Raw genomic sequence first — 15,191 nt, forward strand, 5'->3', positions numbered from 1 at the left:
AGGCCCACACTGTTTTCCCCACCCTGGTGATTCCCTGAGGCCCTGCCCTACCTACCTTTCAGGCCCACCCAAGCTGTTTCCAGTGGCTTTACCATAGGATTGGCCTGTCTGGGATCCTGCTTCAGATATTCCTACAGTTTCTCAAACAAGCAGTATCTGATATCAGCAAGCTCCATACCTCCTGTTAAGTGTTCCCAGGCCTGGCACTAAAAGCAGCCAGCCTTGTTCACAACTTGGATTTGCCTGGGCACCGCCAAGCCCAGCACAAGAAGCAGCCATCTGTAGATCACTTGTAGCTTATGTGTGGTGGCTTCAGGTAGAACACAGGCAGTGGCTAACCATGCCCCAGAGCCAGCACACCCAGTGGACAGCTTCAGACCATGTTGAAACACCACCACCCAACCACCTCCACAAGTGACATACTCAAGGAATGGACTCAGTGGGTACCAGCATCCTGCCGAAGTAAGTCTTGCTCTGTGTGGTAGACTCTGCACAGCTGATCCTCCAAGGTAATCAGAGGCCAGTAGTGAGTGGGCACAGCCAGTCCTTGCAGTTGATCAGCCTGAGTAAATTCCTCCCATTGACATGCCAATAGCAATCAAGACTCAGTTACAACAGAAGGGTGTACAGTCCACATGAGGGGTGCACATCGAAGGCCCAGCTGGGGTGATCAGGGAGGCTGTGCCACTGGACCTATAGAACACCTACTACAAATAGGCCACCCTATGAAGCCTAGGAAACATAGCAACTCTAACTAATACATAGAAACAAACACAGGGGAGCAACCAAAATGAGGAGACAAAGAAACATGTCCCAGCCCTGGCCAATTTGGCTCAGCAGTTAGAGCGTCGGCCTGTGGTCCAGAGAGACCCGGGTTCAGTTCCCACTAAGGGCGCATACCTCAGTTGCAGTTAGTCCCCGGCCCTGGTTGGTTGTGCGGGTGGCAGCCACTCAATGTGTCCCTTTCACGTCGATGTTTCTCTCTCTCTCTCTCTTCCTCTCTCTCCCTCCCACTCTATCTGAACAAAAAATGGAAAAATGTCCTCGGGTGAGGATAAAAAAAAAAAAAAAAGAAAGAAACATGTCCCAAATGAAAGAACAGAACAAAACTCCAGGAAAAGAACTAAACAAAACGGAGATATGCAATCAATCAGATGCAGAGTTCAAAACACTGATTATAAGGATGCTCAAGGAACTTAGTGAGAACTCCAAGGAACTTAGTGAGAACATCAACAACTTAAAAAAAGACCAGTCAGAAATGAAGGATGCACTAACTGAAATAAAGAATAATTTACAGGGAATCAATAGTAGAGTAGGTGAAACCAAGAAGCAAACCATCAGTTTGGACTATAAGGAAGCTAAAAACACCCAATCAGAACAGAAAAAAAAGAATGCAAAAACAAGAGGATATTGTAAGAAGCCTCTAGGAAAACTTCAACTGCACCAGCATTTGCATCATGGAGGTGCCAGAAGGAGAAGAGAGAGAGCAAGAAATTGAAAACCTATTTGAAAAAATAATGACAGAAAACTTCTCTAACTTGTTAAGGAAACAGACATACAAGTCCAGGAAGCACAGAGAGTCCCAAATAAGATGAACCCAAAGAGGTCCACACCAAGACACATCATCATCAAAATGCCAAAGGTTAAAGACAAAGAGAGAATCTTAAAAGCAGCAAGAGAAAAGCAGTTTGCTACCTACAGTGAGCTCCCATAAGATTGTCAGCTGATTTCTTAAAAGAAACTTTGCAGAAAGCAGTGGCAAGAGATATTCAAAGTGATGAAAAGCAAGGATCACTCTCCCCTGCAAAGCTATCATTTAGAATTGATAGACATATAGTTTCCCAGACAAAAAGAGGATAAAGGAGTTCATCACCACCAAACCAGTGTTATATGAAATGTTGATGGGTCTTCTTGAAGAAGAAGAACAAGAATACAAACAATAAAATGGCAGTAAATACATATCTATCAACAATTGAATCTACAAATCAAATGAACAATCATAACAGAAAGAGACTCATAGATACAGAGAAATTTTTTGTTGGTTGACAGATGGGAGGGGGCTTGGGGGGGTGAAAAAGGTGAAAGGATTAAGAAGTACAAATTGGTTGTTAGACTGACGACCCTCAAAGGGAAGGGAGGAGGGGGTGCGGGAAGAGATAAACCAAAGAACTTATATGCATGTATGCATAACCAATGGACACAGACAATAGTGTGGGGAAGGCAAGAGAGGAGTGGGAGTGGGTAGGGGAGAGTCAATGGGGGCAAAAATGGAGGACATCTGCAATCTATTCAACAATAAAGATAAAGAAAAAAACATATAGTATTTGATGTTAAATACTGCTATATGCATCTTACATGAATTACCTTATTTATAACCCTTACAAAAATCCTATGAGGTCAAAATTATTTCCCCATTTTAGAGATGAGGACGCTGAGGCAGAGAGAGGTAACATCTAAACAAAAGGGAAGCTCATTCTGTCATCGGTCATCTATCCCCACAGGTTACTGCGGAGAGGCCCATGCTCGACCTCAAGGGCTCTTCAAGCCCAGTCCTTTGTTGCTTCCTGATATACTTGAGTATTGATATGTTTAGCAAGAGTGAGACCCTTTTATTATAGAGGTTACCATTTCCTTTGGACTCAGTTCTCCCTCTTGTCAGGTTCTCTGGCAAGATCCACAAAACTAAAATAATTTCCCTTCTGGAGCCTCTTCAAGAATATTTCTTTTGGGGGGTGGGGAAAAGATTAACCAAAGAACATATATATATAACCCATGGACACAGACAATAGTATGGGGAAGGCCTGAAGTGGGGCAGGGGTTGGGTGGAGGGGGGCAAAAAGGAAAAAAGTGGGAGACATCTGTAATGTTGTCAACAACAACAACAAAGAACATTTCTGGACTCTCTTGCCCTTCGAATAATTTCTTCAATTTTTGTAAACTTTAAAAGCTCATTGACTTGGGATATTTCTGTTTTCTGCCATGCCCAAATCCCAGAAGCAAAGATTTACAAAGCCTGGTCTCTTACTTGAAATGGGAGGAAATACAGAGGGCAACAACAAAACAAATATCAAAAAATGATTTTCTGCACATAGCACATATTCTATCATAGCACTTGTCTGGATTCTCAGTTGTGAATATGCACGAGTCCCCAGCTTGTCTGAGAGCAACTAACTCAAGGACAGGAATGGTATCTATTCATCTTTCTGTTTACATTTAACAAAGTGTGCAGCAAAGAAGTCTTCAGTAATCATCTGTGGAATATCGTTGACCAAAGATTTGTATTACATCTAACTATAAGTGGGATAATATTACTAACTTTGCTGAAAGAATTTTCATAAGCCATGATAGGTCTGTTTGATCTATTTTAATCATTTTTCAGAATCCAGAAGGCAAAAGAGGTGTCATCCCCTCCCACTACTTCAGCAGTCATTCCTTCATCAGTACTCCAAGCCCAGCATGTGGTGGCCCAGCCGAGTGTCTCAACCATCCAAAAGGTACAAAAGTCTAAGTGAAACACAAGTGCCATGGACTGTGACAAGCAGTCACTGTAACCATGACCATCTTGTATGGCATGTCCATATTCTTCTCTGTTGTACCTTCATGATGATCTTGGGCAATACACTTCCATGATCATGATAATCTATACTTCTGATGTAGGATGTCAGTGGTTCATATTGCTTTAGGAACATAATCTCTAGCTTCATAGGCAACTTTCACAGGAAAAGAAACTCTTTACAAATTAGTTTCTAATATTCCAGCTTTATTGGCACTAGAGTATTGATTACACATATATTTCTCACAATGGCCCAGGACACTCAATTTCGTGGAACTGTAAAGAATTCTACTTTCTAAGAGAACAACCATGAAATTATTTATTTGAAATACATTAAAGATGCTCATCCATCAAGTTGTTGATGATGATGATGATGATGATGATGATACTAATACATGCTTAGTGTGAAATCATTTGAAAAATACAGAAGTATACTAAGTAAAAACTTTAGTCAAGGTTCTACTCTCATGCCCCCACTCCTCAGAGGTATCTTCTTTTAATAGTTTCTAGCAGATAGTTTCGTGCATTTTCTAGGGCATATATATATATGAAAATATATGTGTGCATATTCTTCTAAAAATATAAAATCATACTAATCTAAACATATTTATAGCATGTTATTGATGTATTTATTGACTCAAAACAACTTTTAAAAAAATTAAAGTTACTTACCTAACCCATATATTAAGGTCACATTTAGTTCTAATTCAGTAGTTTTCAACTTGTGATTTGTGGAGGCTCGGGAGTTCTATGGAACCTCTTCAGGGATTTAGGGTTAATTACATTTGTGAGACAGTGGGCACATATTTAAATAGCCACCATGATCTAGAAAGAAAAATAATTAACTCAGTATAAAATTTGAAATCTGTGATTCATAGACAGAAAATGTCAGTCTTTTGGGTTTCGATTAATTTCAAATTCTGTAAATATGTTCTATCTACCTATCTATCTGATAAAGCTAGTGATAAAAAAAATCTATTGTTTATTCCCTTCTAACAGTGTCAGAGCCCTACCAACTATTTGCAAGGATTGGATGGAAAACCTATCATTGCAGCTCCTGTGTTTACAAAGGTAACCAAAACATTACTTCTTTCTGTCATGGCTTTAAATATACTACAATACCGAAACAAAGTTGTAGGATCCAATATTACTGATTTTATGTCAGGATTTTGGTCTGTTATAAGTGCCGTATAAGGTTTGGGATTTTTAGTAGTTGTTACTATGTCATTCAAGTCCCAGATTTCTGATAATAGTTTATGTAATGAAATAACTGTCTTCCCCACTCACCACACTGATCTCCATGGCCATTCCCATTGCTATTAAACACAATAGCCACACCTAGGGCTCAGGTGATAAGTTTCTAGCCACTTAATACTCTAAAGGTTTCTCTGGATGGACTTTAAAAAGAATTGAGTTGCACCAAAAGAATGTCTTTGTTGTTCAAAAAGATGGAGTTAAATGTTCTTTGGAATCTTAATATAAAACCTCACTCTAGGACAAAGAGTACTATTTTTCTATTTCCTGGTATCAACTATTGTGGTGGCATTAATTCTGAGTCTCATAGTCTTTGTATTAGAACTGGAAATTTTACTCAAGCACTTTTATTTACAAATGAAAAAAACAAGAGAGGGCCAGCGAGATTAAGCACTTTATCCAAAGTCACAGAACTAGTTAGTGACAGAATCATTACTAGAAACAAGTTCTCCCAATTCTCACTCAGTTGTTCTTTCTCTTATATAACATTGACTTTGTTTATATGTTATACAGGCAATAAAATAAAAGGTAAAAAATTGACTCATATTGAATTGATAGATAGATAGATAGATAGATAGATAGATAGATAGATAGATAGATAGATATAGATATAGATATATATTATGAAGACTACATACTGGGGTGGAATATATGCCTGGATTTATAATTTATTGTTTGAATGAATGCCAACTTGGACTCAAAGAGATTTTATGCTCTCAGAAGTATGCTTTAGTTTGGAGCAATGGTTCTCAGTCAGGGTTAATTTTGCCCCCCAGTGGACATTTGGTGATGTCTGGAGACATTTTTAGTTGTCACACTGGAAGGTTGTGCTGCTAGTGTCCAGAGATGCCACTAAACATCCTGCAATGGATAGAAATACAGCTTCTCACAACAAAGACTTATCCAGATCAAACTTCCAATAGTTCTTGGACTGAGACATTATGATTCAGAGCCAAATGGCAAAAATTATGTCTTTTCCAATGAGTACTGATCCTAAAGGAAGAGATAAATCCACAACTTCTACAGAAACATCACTATTAGGGAAGTTCAACCATATCAGCTCATCCAAGATGGTTTCCCAAAATCTTCCAGAGTCTAGAGTGAGACATGTTTACCCATATCCATATCAGCTGGGTCATCATTCTTATGGGAAATGAGATGCCTTTTGATTTTTCAGATTCATTCCTGTAATCTGCTTTTGAAATTTCAGCATTGCTATTTTCAAAGACTTGAAGTAGGAGAGCAATATATTGTGACTTGGCAAATATAAGACTTTGATGAAGAGTTATAAATGGACGTGTGTGTGTGTGTGTGTGTGTGTGTTATATAGCTAACAGAGCTACCTGTAATGGTCTCTTATCTCACTGCTAAGTCATTCAGCCTTAAAACAGAGCTTAAGTGCCCCAGCAATCAGGACACTTAAATTTGTCATGCCCATTTGTCACACCCTGGAGACAATGCTGACTCTTCAAAGGCAACTAAATCACAGAATATTATAACTAGTCCCAACTGAAATCTCCTATTTTCTCATTCTCACTACCATCTGCCCAGCCAGACACCAGAGAGGTGTCCTTACCCTTCCACTCACTTTTAAATCTTCCCAGGTGCTCTGTCTTCCCTGCATCTCTGTCACCTGGTGCAGACCTCTGGTACAACATTCAGCACAATAATAAAACTGTTCACTTTTCTGTTTCTCCCAAGCACCTTGAAGGTTATCTCTAATACCTACGTGGGAGTCCATACGGGGAATAATAGGTCCAAAGTCATTTTTATTATTCCAAAAACTACAGTAAGACTTTAACACTTATTCTTTATATTTCATTTTCATGAACTGGTTAGAGCAGCAAGTTTAGCTGCTTTGTGTGGTGACTCTGATTACCTCCTTCTAATTAGATGCTCTGATTGGCTGATACATATATGCCTTTGATAAATAAAAATGGGAAAATGAATAATCATTAGTATATGTTGTTTCTTAGACAAATGGTGGGAAAACGGTCCTTAATACAAAGACCCAAACTCTGATGAGGCTTTCTCAGCCCACAGATGTATGCTTTTGCCTCCATAAATGGACCAGGATTGTTCAGACATAGGGCACCAGGATAGACTGTGACTCAGATTCCAGAGGACTTATCAGCAACAGCGTGCTTGCGTTAGTTTCCATTAGCACCGGCAGGATTGAGGTCATAGTCACTACCAGCGTCGTTAGAAAATTTCTGAGTCACAGCCACTGGCGATGGTAATCACGTGGCATGAGACATGATAACTGATCATTTGCATATATTTATTCGGGTTATTCCTGTTCTTTTACTTCATTAGGAACTTCTGACATTTCAGCCCCCATGACTCACTTTCTATACTGCCCAAAGCATTTCTTTGCGAATACAGTAATGGCAAGAAGCCGATTTTTTAAAAGCATTAGTTAGAGAGCAGAGTTTTATTCAACCTCTTGTGCCTTTTTTTGGTGATAGGGAATTAGTGGCATTGTCTTCTTTTTAAAGAAGATTAAAATGAAAAGGAGAGCTACCCGACAAAACAGTGGTAGAGTTTGAGAGAAGACTGGGGTTCTATATGTTAGTTCACTGCTCTGAGCATAGGTGATACCCATATTTTTAAATATTTTATGGAGAGGAACTATCCTTCATCCTCTATACAGTATCAAAAACACTTTTACTCTATTTATGGGGGGAAAACAAGGCTCACACTTCTTGAGTGTGAAGGGAGGTAGATGATCAAATTAGAATCTTACTCCTATCATTGCTCCCACGCCAACAGCAGCTGCTCTGGCGGACTTTCAAGGCTGCAGCAGCCCTGGCTCCAGCTGCTTCAGCAGTAATTTGAAGAGTGCAAGGGGGCAGGGGAAGTGAGAATTTGAAGAAGAGTGCTTCGTTATATAATATCAGAGGCAGGAAACCCTGAAATAACTGGACCAGTGACCGGATCCAGATTTCTGAAGATTACATGGGCCCCTCTTCCCAACCTGACAATTCCAGAGGCTTTTCTGATTCAGCTGTTACACAGGGCATCTGACAATCGAGGGGCAAAGGGTCTTCAATCAAACAGTTCTTTATCAGTAAAAACTGCTGTGATCCTATTGCAGCCTAAAGCACTACAAACATTCATTTGCAGCATCTTCTAAGGTGCAATAATATCAAGTGGATTAAAAAGGGAATAAAATGACAGTATGAACCTTGTAGCCAACATTTTTTAACCAATAAGGAAAATGCTCTTTCTCAAGATGTCCCTGCATTATGTTTGTAGGTAGGATCTACTAAGCAGGAATTGTCCTTTCAACTCACATTTATAGCACTTGGCACAAAGCAGGTACACAGTAATATTTATTGTGTGGAGAATAACTTCCATTTCAGCTAAAAAGGAACCATTGCTTTCATCGCTTTGTGGCATCTGAGTGTGTTTAGGGGGAATAGAGAAAAAAATCCAATATCAAATGACCATGGAAGACATGCTTCTCAAAGGCTCTGAGTAGTCAAGTTACCCTAAAAGAATGTCTTCCCAGATTATTAGTATGGTGATGACACACAAGACAGATTTGCACTTTGGATACTGTTTACCTCAAGAAGTGAATGACATTTGGTTATAGTGACTTTAGTCCAGATAGATAGATAATTCCTAGTTAAAATTAACTTAATCTTTGCTAGTTGGGAAATGTTTCATTTGCATTATTCATCTTCAGCGAAACTTAGATTATTATGATAAAGTCTGTACATAGTGTACACACACTGTGCCATTAGTAACAGCTCAAGACCTACTACTGTGGCACCATCTACACTAGGTTTAAATGGTGCAACTGTTTCAGTGCAGTGATGTGTTCCAGTTCCTTCCCATGAGACTTTTGTAGAAAAGCAGTTTTCAGCAATAACAACTATCATTGTCCTTCAAACTGTGACTTGCAAAACTTTTTTCTAAGTGGCTCATAAGATGACCGTTGGCATTTCCTTTACTGAGTATTGATGAGGTGTCACACTGGAGTGAGCTTCTATCTTATATCACAGATATTTATTGGCATATTCCATGCACTATAGTATCTCAGGTATCTTGGCTGGACTCTCACATATAACACAGGTCTTGGCCATCGATGTCAGGTGAATAATAACAATAATGTCCGTCTCAATTGTGAGTAACATATCCTCTCAAGGAGGTCCTTTGGCAAGCAGGGCTTTGGTGTAACCTCTGCAGATTGAGAATTGGCTTATATATCTGAACTAAATTGCAAGCCATGTCAAACCACATAGATTGACCTCATTCTGCTTACATCTATTTTTAAAATGTGCCATATTTTATTTACTCAACCCATTCTGCCATCACCACCTTTTTCTTTTCATTTTTTCCCCCTCTATTGATTTTAGAGAGAGAGGAAGTGAGAGGGAGAGAGAGATAGAAACATCAATGAGAGACAACATCGATTGGCTGCCTCCTGCATGCCCCCCACTGGGGACCGGGCCCACAAGCTAGGCTTGTGTCCTGACTGGAAATTGAACCGGTGACCTCTTGGTGCATAGGTCGTTGCTCAACCACTGAGCCACACCGGCCGGACACCACCTTTTTTGTTGTTGTTTCTTTGTATGTTTTTCTAATTTGTTTGCCTCAAGGAGAAATGAAACTCTATTATCTATGAATCCCAGGGAAATGTCCGACTGCCATTAGAGTATTCAATAGACCCCAAAGCTTGTCTTAACACAGAATTTGCCCAGATGTCAGGGTGGCGGGCACATTCACCAGTGTGCCAGGAGCGCTCAAGAGGCATTGATATTCCCTGCTAACTTAGAGCATTCCATTCTTGTCACTAAATTTTGGGTAGATAAATAATAAAAAAGGTCTTTAATCAAATAGTTCCTTATTAATTCAGAAACTGCTCTGCAAATCCCAACCTGAATTACTTCAGCAAACAAATTTGGAAACGCAAAAAAAGAACAAAACACTAACTTTGACCTACATCGCCCCCTGGCTGTCCCAATATTAATTTACATTCCCCTCGGAGGTAAACGTCTCCTACTGTAGCTGAAGCCATATGGTTATCCCCACCCCTGTATTCCTCAGATAGATGCCATAAATATGATACAAACATGCACAAAATAGCATAAATTGTTCAGAAAAGTGCTGTAAACAATCACAAAAGATTTATAAGAGTGAATGACAAAATAAAAAATAATACTGGCTTCTCTGAAGGAAGAGCCAGTACTTCCCAATTGCAGATCCCAAAATTGTAATAATAGAAAACCTTGCAATGTTTGTTATTAAAAGAGCTTGTGGAGGAAGTTAATCATAACCTTCCCATGCTTATAATATTTGGGCCAAAATTAAAAACAAAAGTATGCTCACACACATGCCAAACATTTCATAATCAAATGAAGCACCTACTACACAAAGAATGTGTGACTTTAAGTTCACAATTCATGATGAGGGCAAGACCACTTGTGAAAGGAAATGTGAGTTCCATTCTCCCATGGAGTCTATTATGGAATATACTGTTATTTTACAGTTCAAAGTGGTTTTTGTCAACCTTTTCTTCGTGGAAGTGTGGAAAAACATTTAATGATACCTTCACAAAATTATAAGGTATTTTACCATGACCTAAGACTCCAAATGTGACTATAATTTCATAGAGATAGTCATTGTTTATATCTTCAAGCAGATGTTGAGGCTATACTGTAAAGAACACATAAGGAAAACAAAATAGCAAAACAAAAGTCAATTTCCAGGACTACAGAATGTAAATAAGGCAAAGCCAGGAAAATAGAGTCAGTTACAGGTACTTGAACCACAGAGATGTTACACCTCATGGACAGTGATATTCTCATGTGGAAAAAAATACATTACTCCTATGCTGAATGTACCTGCTAGACACTCCCTGCAGATTTTTTGAATTGTTATTATTTCTGGAAATCAAATTCCACTTGGGCACTGAAAAACAGGAATACTTTACAAAAAAATTATTATTTTTGGAATCCCTCTAATGTTTTGCCTAGTATTTAATAAACTTACCTACTACTGCAACAGAGAATAAAAGGAGGGAGAGAGTGAGGAAAAAGCTTCATAAGGGCCCAGATGATTCTGAGCCCTGATCTTCACAAATAGACTTAATGCGCATCCATACAAAGCTGTGGCGATGTAGAAGATTTGAAGAAAATCCAAACATGGAGGCAATGGTATTTTTTTCTAAAATTCAGCAGTGGAACTAGATTTCAAAAATGTATACCTTTTGGTTCTAATAATGTTGTTCTTGTTATAGATGTTACAAAATTTATCAGCCTCTGAGGGTCAGCTGGTTGTCTTTGAATGCAGAGTAAAAGGTGCTCCATCTCCTAAAGTTGAATGGTATAGAGAAGGGACCTTGATAGAAGATTCTCCAGATTTTAGAATTTTACAGAAAAGTAAGTTAATGCTTTAAAATTATTTTTTATAATTATGTTTTACAAATGTATTGTATACATATATTTTTATAATTTTTAACAACTAATTAAAATAATAAAATAAAAATCACCTGTAATCATAATCCCCCAAACTAAACCCTATTAATATTTTCATGTATTGTCTCCAAAATTTTTTCTATATTTTTTAATAAAAATAAATTATACTCTTTTTTATAGTGTCAGATAGGTACTAGAATTATTGGGGTGTATAAATGTATAATCACTAGGTTATACACCTGAAACTAATGTAATATTGTATGTCAACTGTAAATCATACTCTTTATTGTAAATTAATTTTTTCACTCAATATTTTATGACCATCTTTCCATGTCAATAAATATAGGCTTCTCTTACTTAAAAGAAATAAATCACCCTGGCCAGTTTGGCTCAGCAGTTAGAGCGTTGGCCCACGAACCAGAGAATCCCAGGTCGGTTCCCTAACGGTTCCCGCTAAGGGCACATACCTTTGTTGCAGTTTGTCCCCAGCCCCTGTTGGGGTTGTGTGGGGTGGCAGCCAGTCAGTGTGTCTCTCTCACATCGATGTTTCTCTCTACCCCCCTCCCCCACACTGTATCTGAAGATAAAAGCAAAAATGTCCTCAGGTGAGGAAAAAAAAGGAAGGAAGGAAGGAAGGAAGGAAGGAAGGAAGGAGGAAGGAAGGAAGGAAGGAAGGAAGGAAGGAAGGAAGGAAGGAAGGAAGGAAGGAGAGAAAAAAGGAAAGAAGGAAGGAAGGAAGGAATACAATTAATTTCACATGTATTTAAATTTCTATTGTTGAACATGTATTTTGTTCACAAAAGTTTACCATTATACACTATATTTCAATGCATGTTAACAGAGAAAATATTTGTGAATATAAAATAAATTCAAGTACTATAATTACTACTGTAAGTTTACATTTTTTAGACTTTTAATATACAGGGGTAGGCAAAGTAGCTTTATAGTTATGAGTACATAAAACACAGAATTAATAAAGCTATTGTAATAATCATAACCTGCATGTCTTTTTCCATATAAACAACTGTAAGCCTACTTTTGCCCAGCCCTGTATATTGCCAAAATGCCATCCCAAAAGGTTGAACTAAATATAGGATAATCACATAATTTATTATCCAATTTGGGACACTTTGGGGAGTGGAAGAGAGTACTATTAATAATTACAGAGAACCTAGGAATAAACCAGGTTTGTCCCAGCTGAACTGGGACACATATTGTCCTAGCTATATTTTACTACAACCAGCAATATACCTTCACTAATTTTTTATTAATTTTTTTCAATTTTTATTAATTTATTTTTGTTACAGATGTTTCTCCTTTTTTCCCCCTAGACACTCTCCTAACACTGAGAAAAAAATTTTTAAATATGTTTTCATTGATATTTTAGAGAAAGAGGAGGGAGAGAGAGATAGAAACATCAATGTGAAAGAGAAATATCAATCGGGGGCCCCCTACTGAGGACTGAGCCCACAACCAAGGCATGTGCCCTGACTGGGAATTGAACCGGGACCTCACAGTCCATGGGACGATGCTCAGTTCACTGAGCCACACCAGCTGGGCCAACCTTTACTAATTTTATAGGCCCAGATAGAAATGCTTCTTTTTTTATTTTTTATTTTTTTTCTTCATTGATTTGCAGAGAGAGAGAAATATCAGTGAGAGAGAACATTAATTGGCCGCCTTCTGCATGCTCCCCACTGGGGATTGGGCCCACAACCTGGCCACGTGCCCTGACTGGGAATCAAACCAGTGACCTCTTGGTGCATGGGTTGATGCTCAACCAGTGAGCCACACCGACCAGGTTGGAAACACTTCTATTGATCCACACTTCACTAATTAGATATGGGATGGAACTGTTTTTCATCTTTATTTGGTCTTTGTATTTCTTTATTTTAAATTACCTATTCATTTTCTTTGCTCATTTTTAATATTAGATTTTTATTTTTTTATTGTAAGAATTATTTATATATTCAAATGTTTAATTCTTTTCTTGTCACGTAAGTCCTTTCACCTTGACCTATTCAACATAAAATATAGTGAAAATATACTTGCTTTTTTGTTAATTTGTTTAGTCTATCACAAAATAGACTAAACTGATCACTTGGATCAGTATGATATATGAATCAAACTATTATCAAGTTTAACAGCAGTGTATCAGCAATAGTAGTATATTCTGAATACCATTGAAACTGAGAAAAAAAACTTCAATTATCTATCAGTGTAGAAGATTGTAACTAAGTTCAACAATTGCTTACTGAGTGCCTACAATTTGATAAACAATAGTTGAACACCTATATGCAGTACCAAGTGGGCACTTTCAGGAATGCCAAATAATTTTAAGATAAAGGACCAGCTCTCAAGGAACCTGTCTCATAATATTAGAAACCTTAAAGGTATATTCTACATTTTATTAGCATGTGAGAGCCCAAAACCAAGATAATTTCTCAGTCTTCACAAAGTTTTTTCAGGTAAGGCTGAATGGGTACCAATAAAAGCCAGTCAGTCGTTCCTGAATCCCAGTGAACTCAGTAACTTTTCCTCACCTAAGGTTGATGTGTCCCAAGTGGAACCCAGGTGTGTCTCAAGATACAGCAATATCATTTAGTTAGCAGCTCTCTTGTTGCCCTCGGTGACAGCCATCTTGTCCCTGTGGAGGTCATTGGTGCTTAGCTCATTTTACTTAACATTTTACAGCTTAACTTGAACAAATCACTCATGAGTATGCAAGTGACTATGGAATTCTATAGGAAGCTTCTGATGAAAATATAGCCTCTCAGTAAAATAAATGCTAAGAATCTTTTAATTTTTTCTTTTAGAACCTCGATCCATGGCAGAGCCAGGTAAAGATCATTTTAACTTTAATTTATTAGTGTGTGGTTAGTGATTATTTTATATATATCACAAAACATATTGAAATTACACTAAGGTCAAGAAAACGTGAAAACTAAAGTTTTAGGGAAAAGATCCAAACCAACTCTAGCCATTACTGTAGAATGAAAGAAAGAGAGAATGTACAAATTTGAAATATGTATTCAATATCTAATATGAATGTAGTTAGTATTGAAGATTGTTTCTTAGGAATATCTTCCCTCTTCCCTTGTCTTCTACTCATGACCTCCCAAAATTGGCAGAACAATTTCCATAATTCTAGATCAATTCCAATTTCACAGCCTATGTTTCTGAAAACTTAAGCATCAGATTTTGAAATTTGCTGAATCAATAAAATGCCCGAGATGGTATTAGATTTGGTTGGAAGGATACTAAGATGACATGAAAGTGACAAATAGGTGAAGCTCTTACCTCTAAAAAAAATACAAGTCTCTCACAGTCCAAGTATAAATATCTCAGTGTCCTCCTTGTGATCACCCTGAAATATCACATTGTGTATCTTACCGTGGGTAAGAATGATGGTTTGGAATTTATAATTCTCTTCTGAAAATTGTATGGGAAGGCATTCCAGAGGTAGACACTGAACATCCATGTTGCATAGCCCTGCACTAGGCCCTTGGGGATACATAGTAAAGACCAGAGCCATCTTATTCTTGCATTGCTTGTAGTGAAGTACTTTTTCCCTTGAAAATATTTTAGGCTTTGACACATTCATCCAAAGCAGGCATTTTCACTAGGCAGTCTCATATACAAAACAATTTCTAAGTCATTCAATAGGGATCCCTGCCCAAAACAAGTCCTACCTTTCCCAGCTCCATGACCTAAAATCTCACAACTAGAGAGTTCTTCCTTCCACCTGTATAATACAAGTACCTTTGGAGACAGAATGCTTTATCTTATAAGGCAGGTATGGTATAGTGCAAATGAATTTATCAGATCATTTTCCAAGAGCAGGTTGCTGGAAAAGGAAAGTATGAATATTTGGGAAGGGGAGCATGGAGAAGGAAACATAGCCCAAGGGTAGAGAGGCACCAAAACCATACTTTGCCTCTCTATCATTTAGAATTCTT

General features: G+C 38.0%; 1 protein-coding gene across 1 annotated transcript in view; it reads left to right on the forward strand.

Annotated features, from left to right (window-relative positions):
* The window catches only part of MYPN (myopalladin), a 94,987-nt gene that overhangs the window by 37,696 nt on the left and 42,100 nt on the right, over positions 1-15,191 (forward strand). Inside the window, exons 5-8 of the mRNA XM_036265035.1 lie at positions 3,380-3,494; positions 4,553-4,624; positions 11,055-11,196; positions 14,049-14,072. Of these exons, the coding sequence (XP_036120928.1) occupies positions 3,380-3,494; positions 4,553-4,624; positions 11,055-11,196; positions 14,049-14,072 (353 nt within the window). The remainder of the gene's footprint in view (positions 1-3,379; positions 3,495-4,552; positions 4,625-11,054; positions 11,197-14,048; positions 14,073-15,191) is intronic.

Source organism: Molossus molossus, unplaced genomic scaffold (assembly GCF_014108415.1).
Source record: "Molossus molossus isolate mMolMol1 unplaced genomic scaffold, mMolMol1.p scaffold_m16_p_17, whole genome shotgun sequence".
Lineage (NCBI taxonomy): Eukaryota > Metazoa > Chordata > Mammalia > Chiroptera > Molossidae > Molossus > Molossus molossus.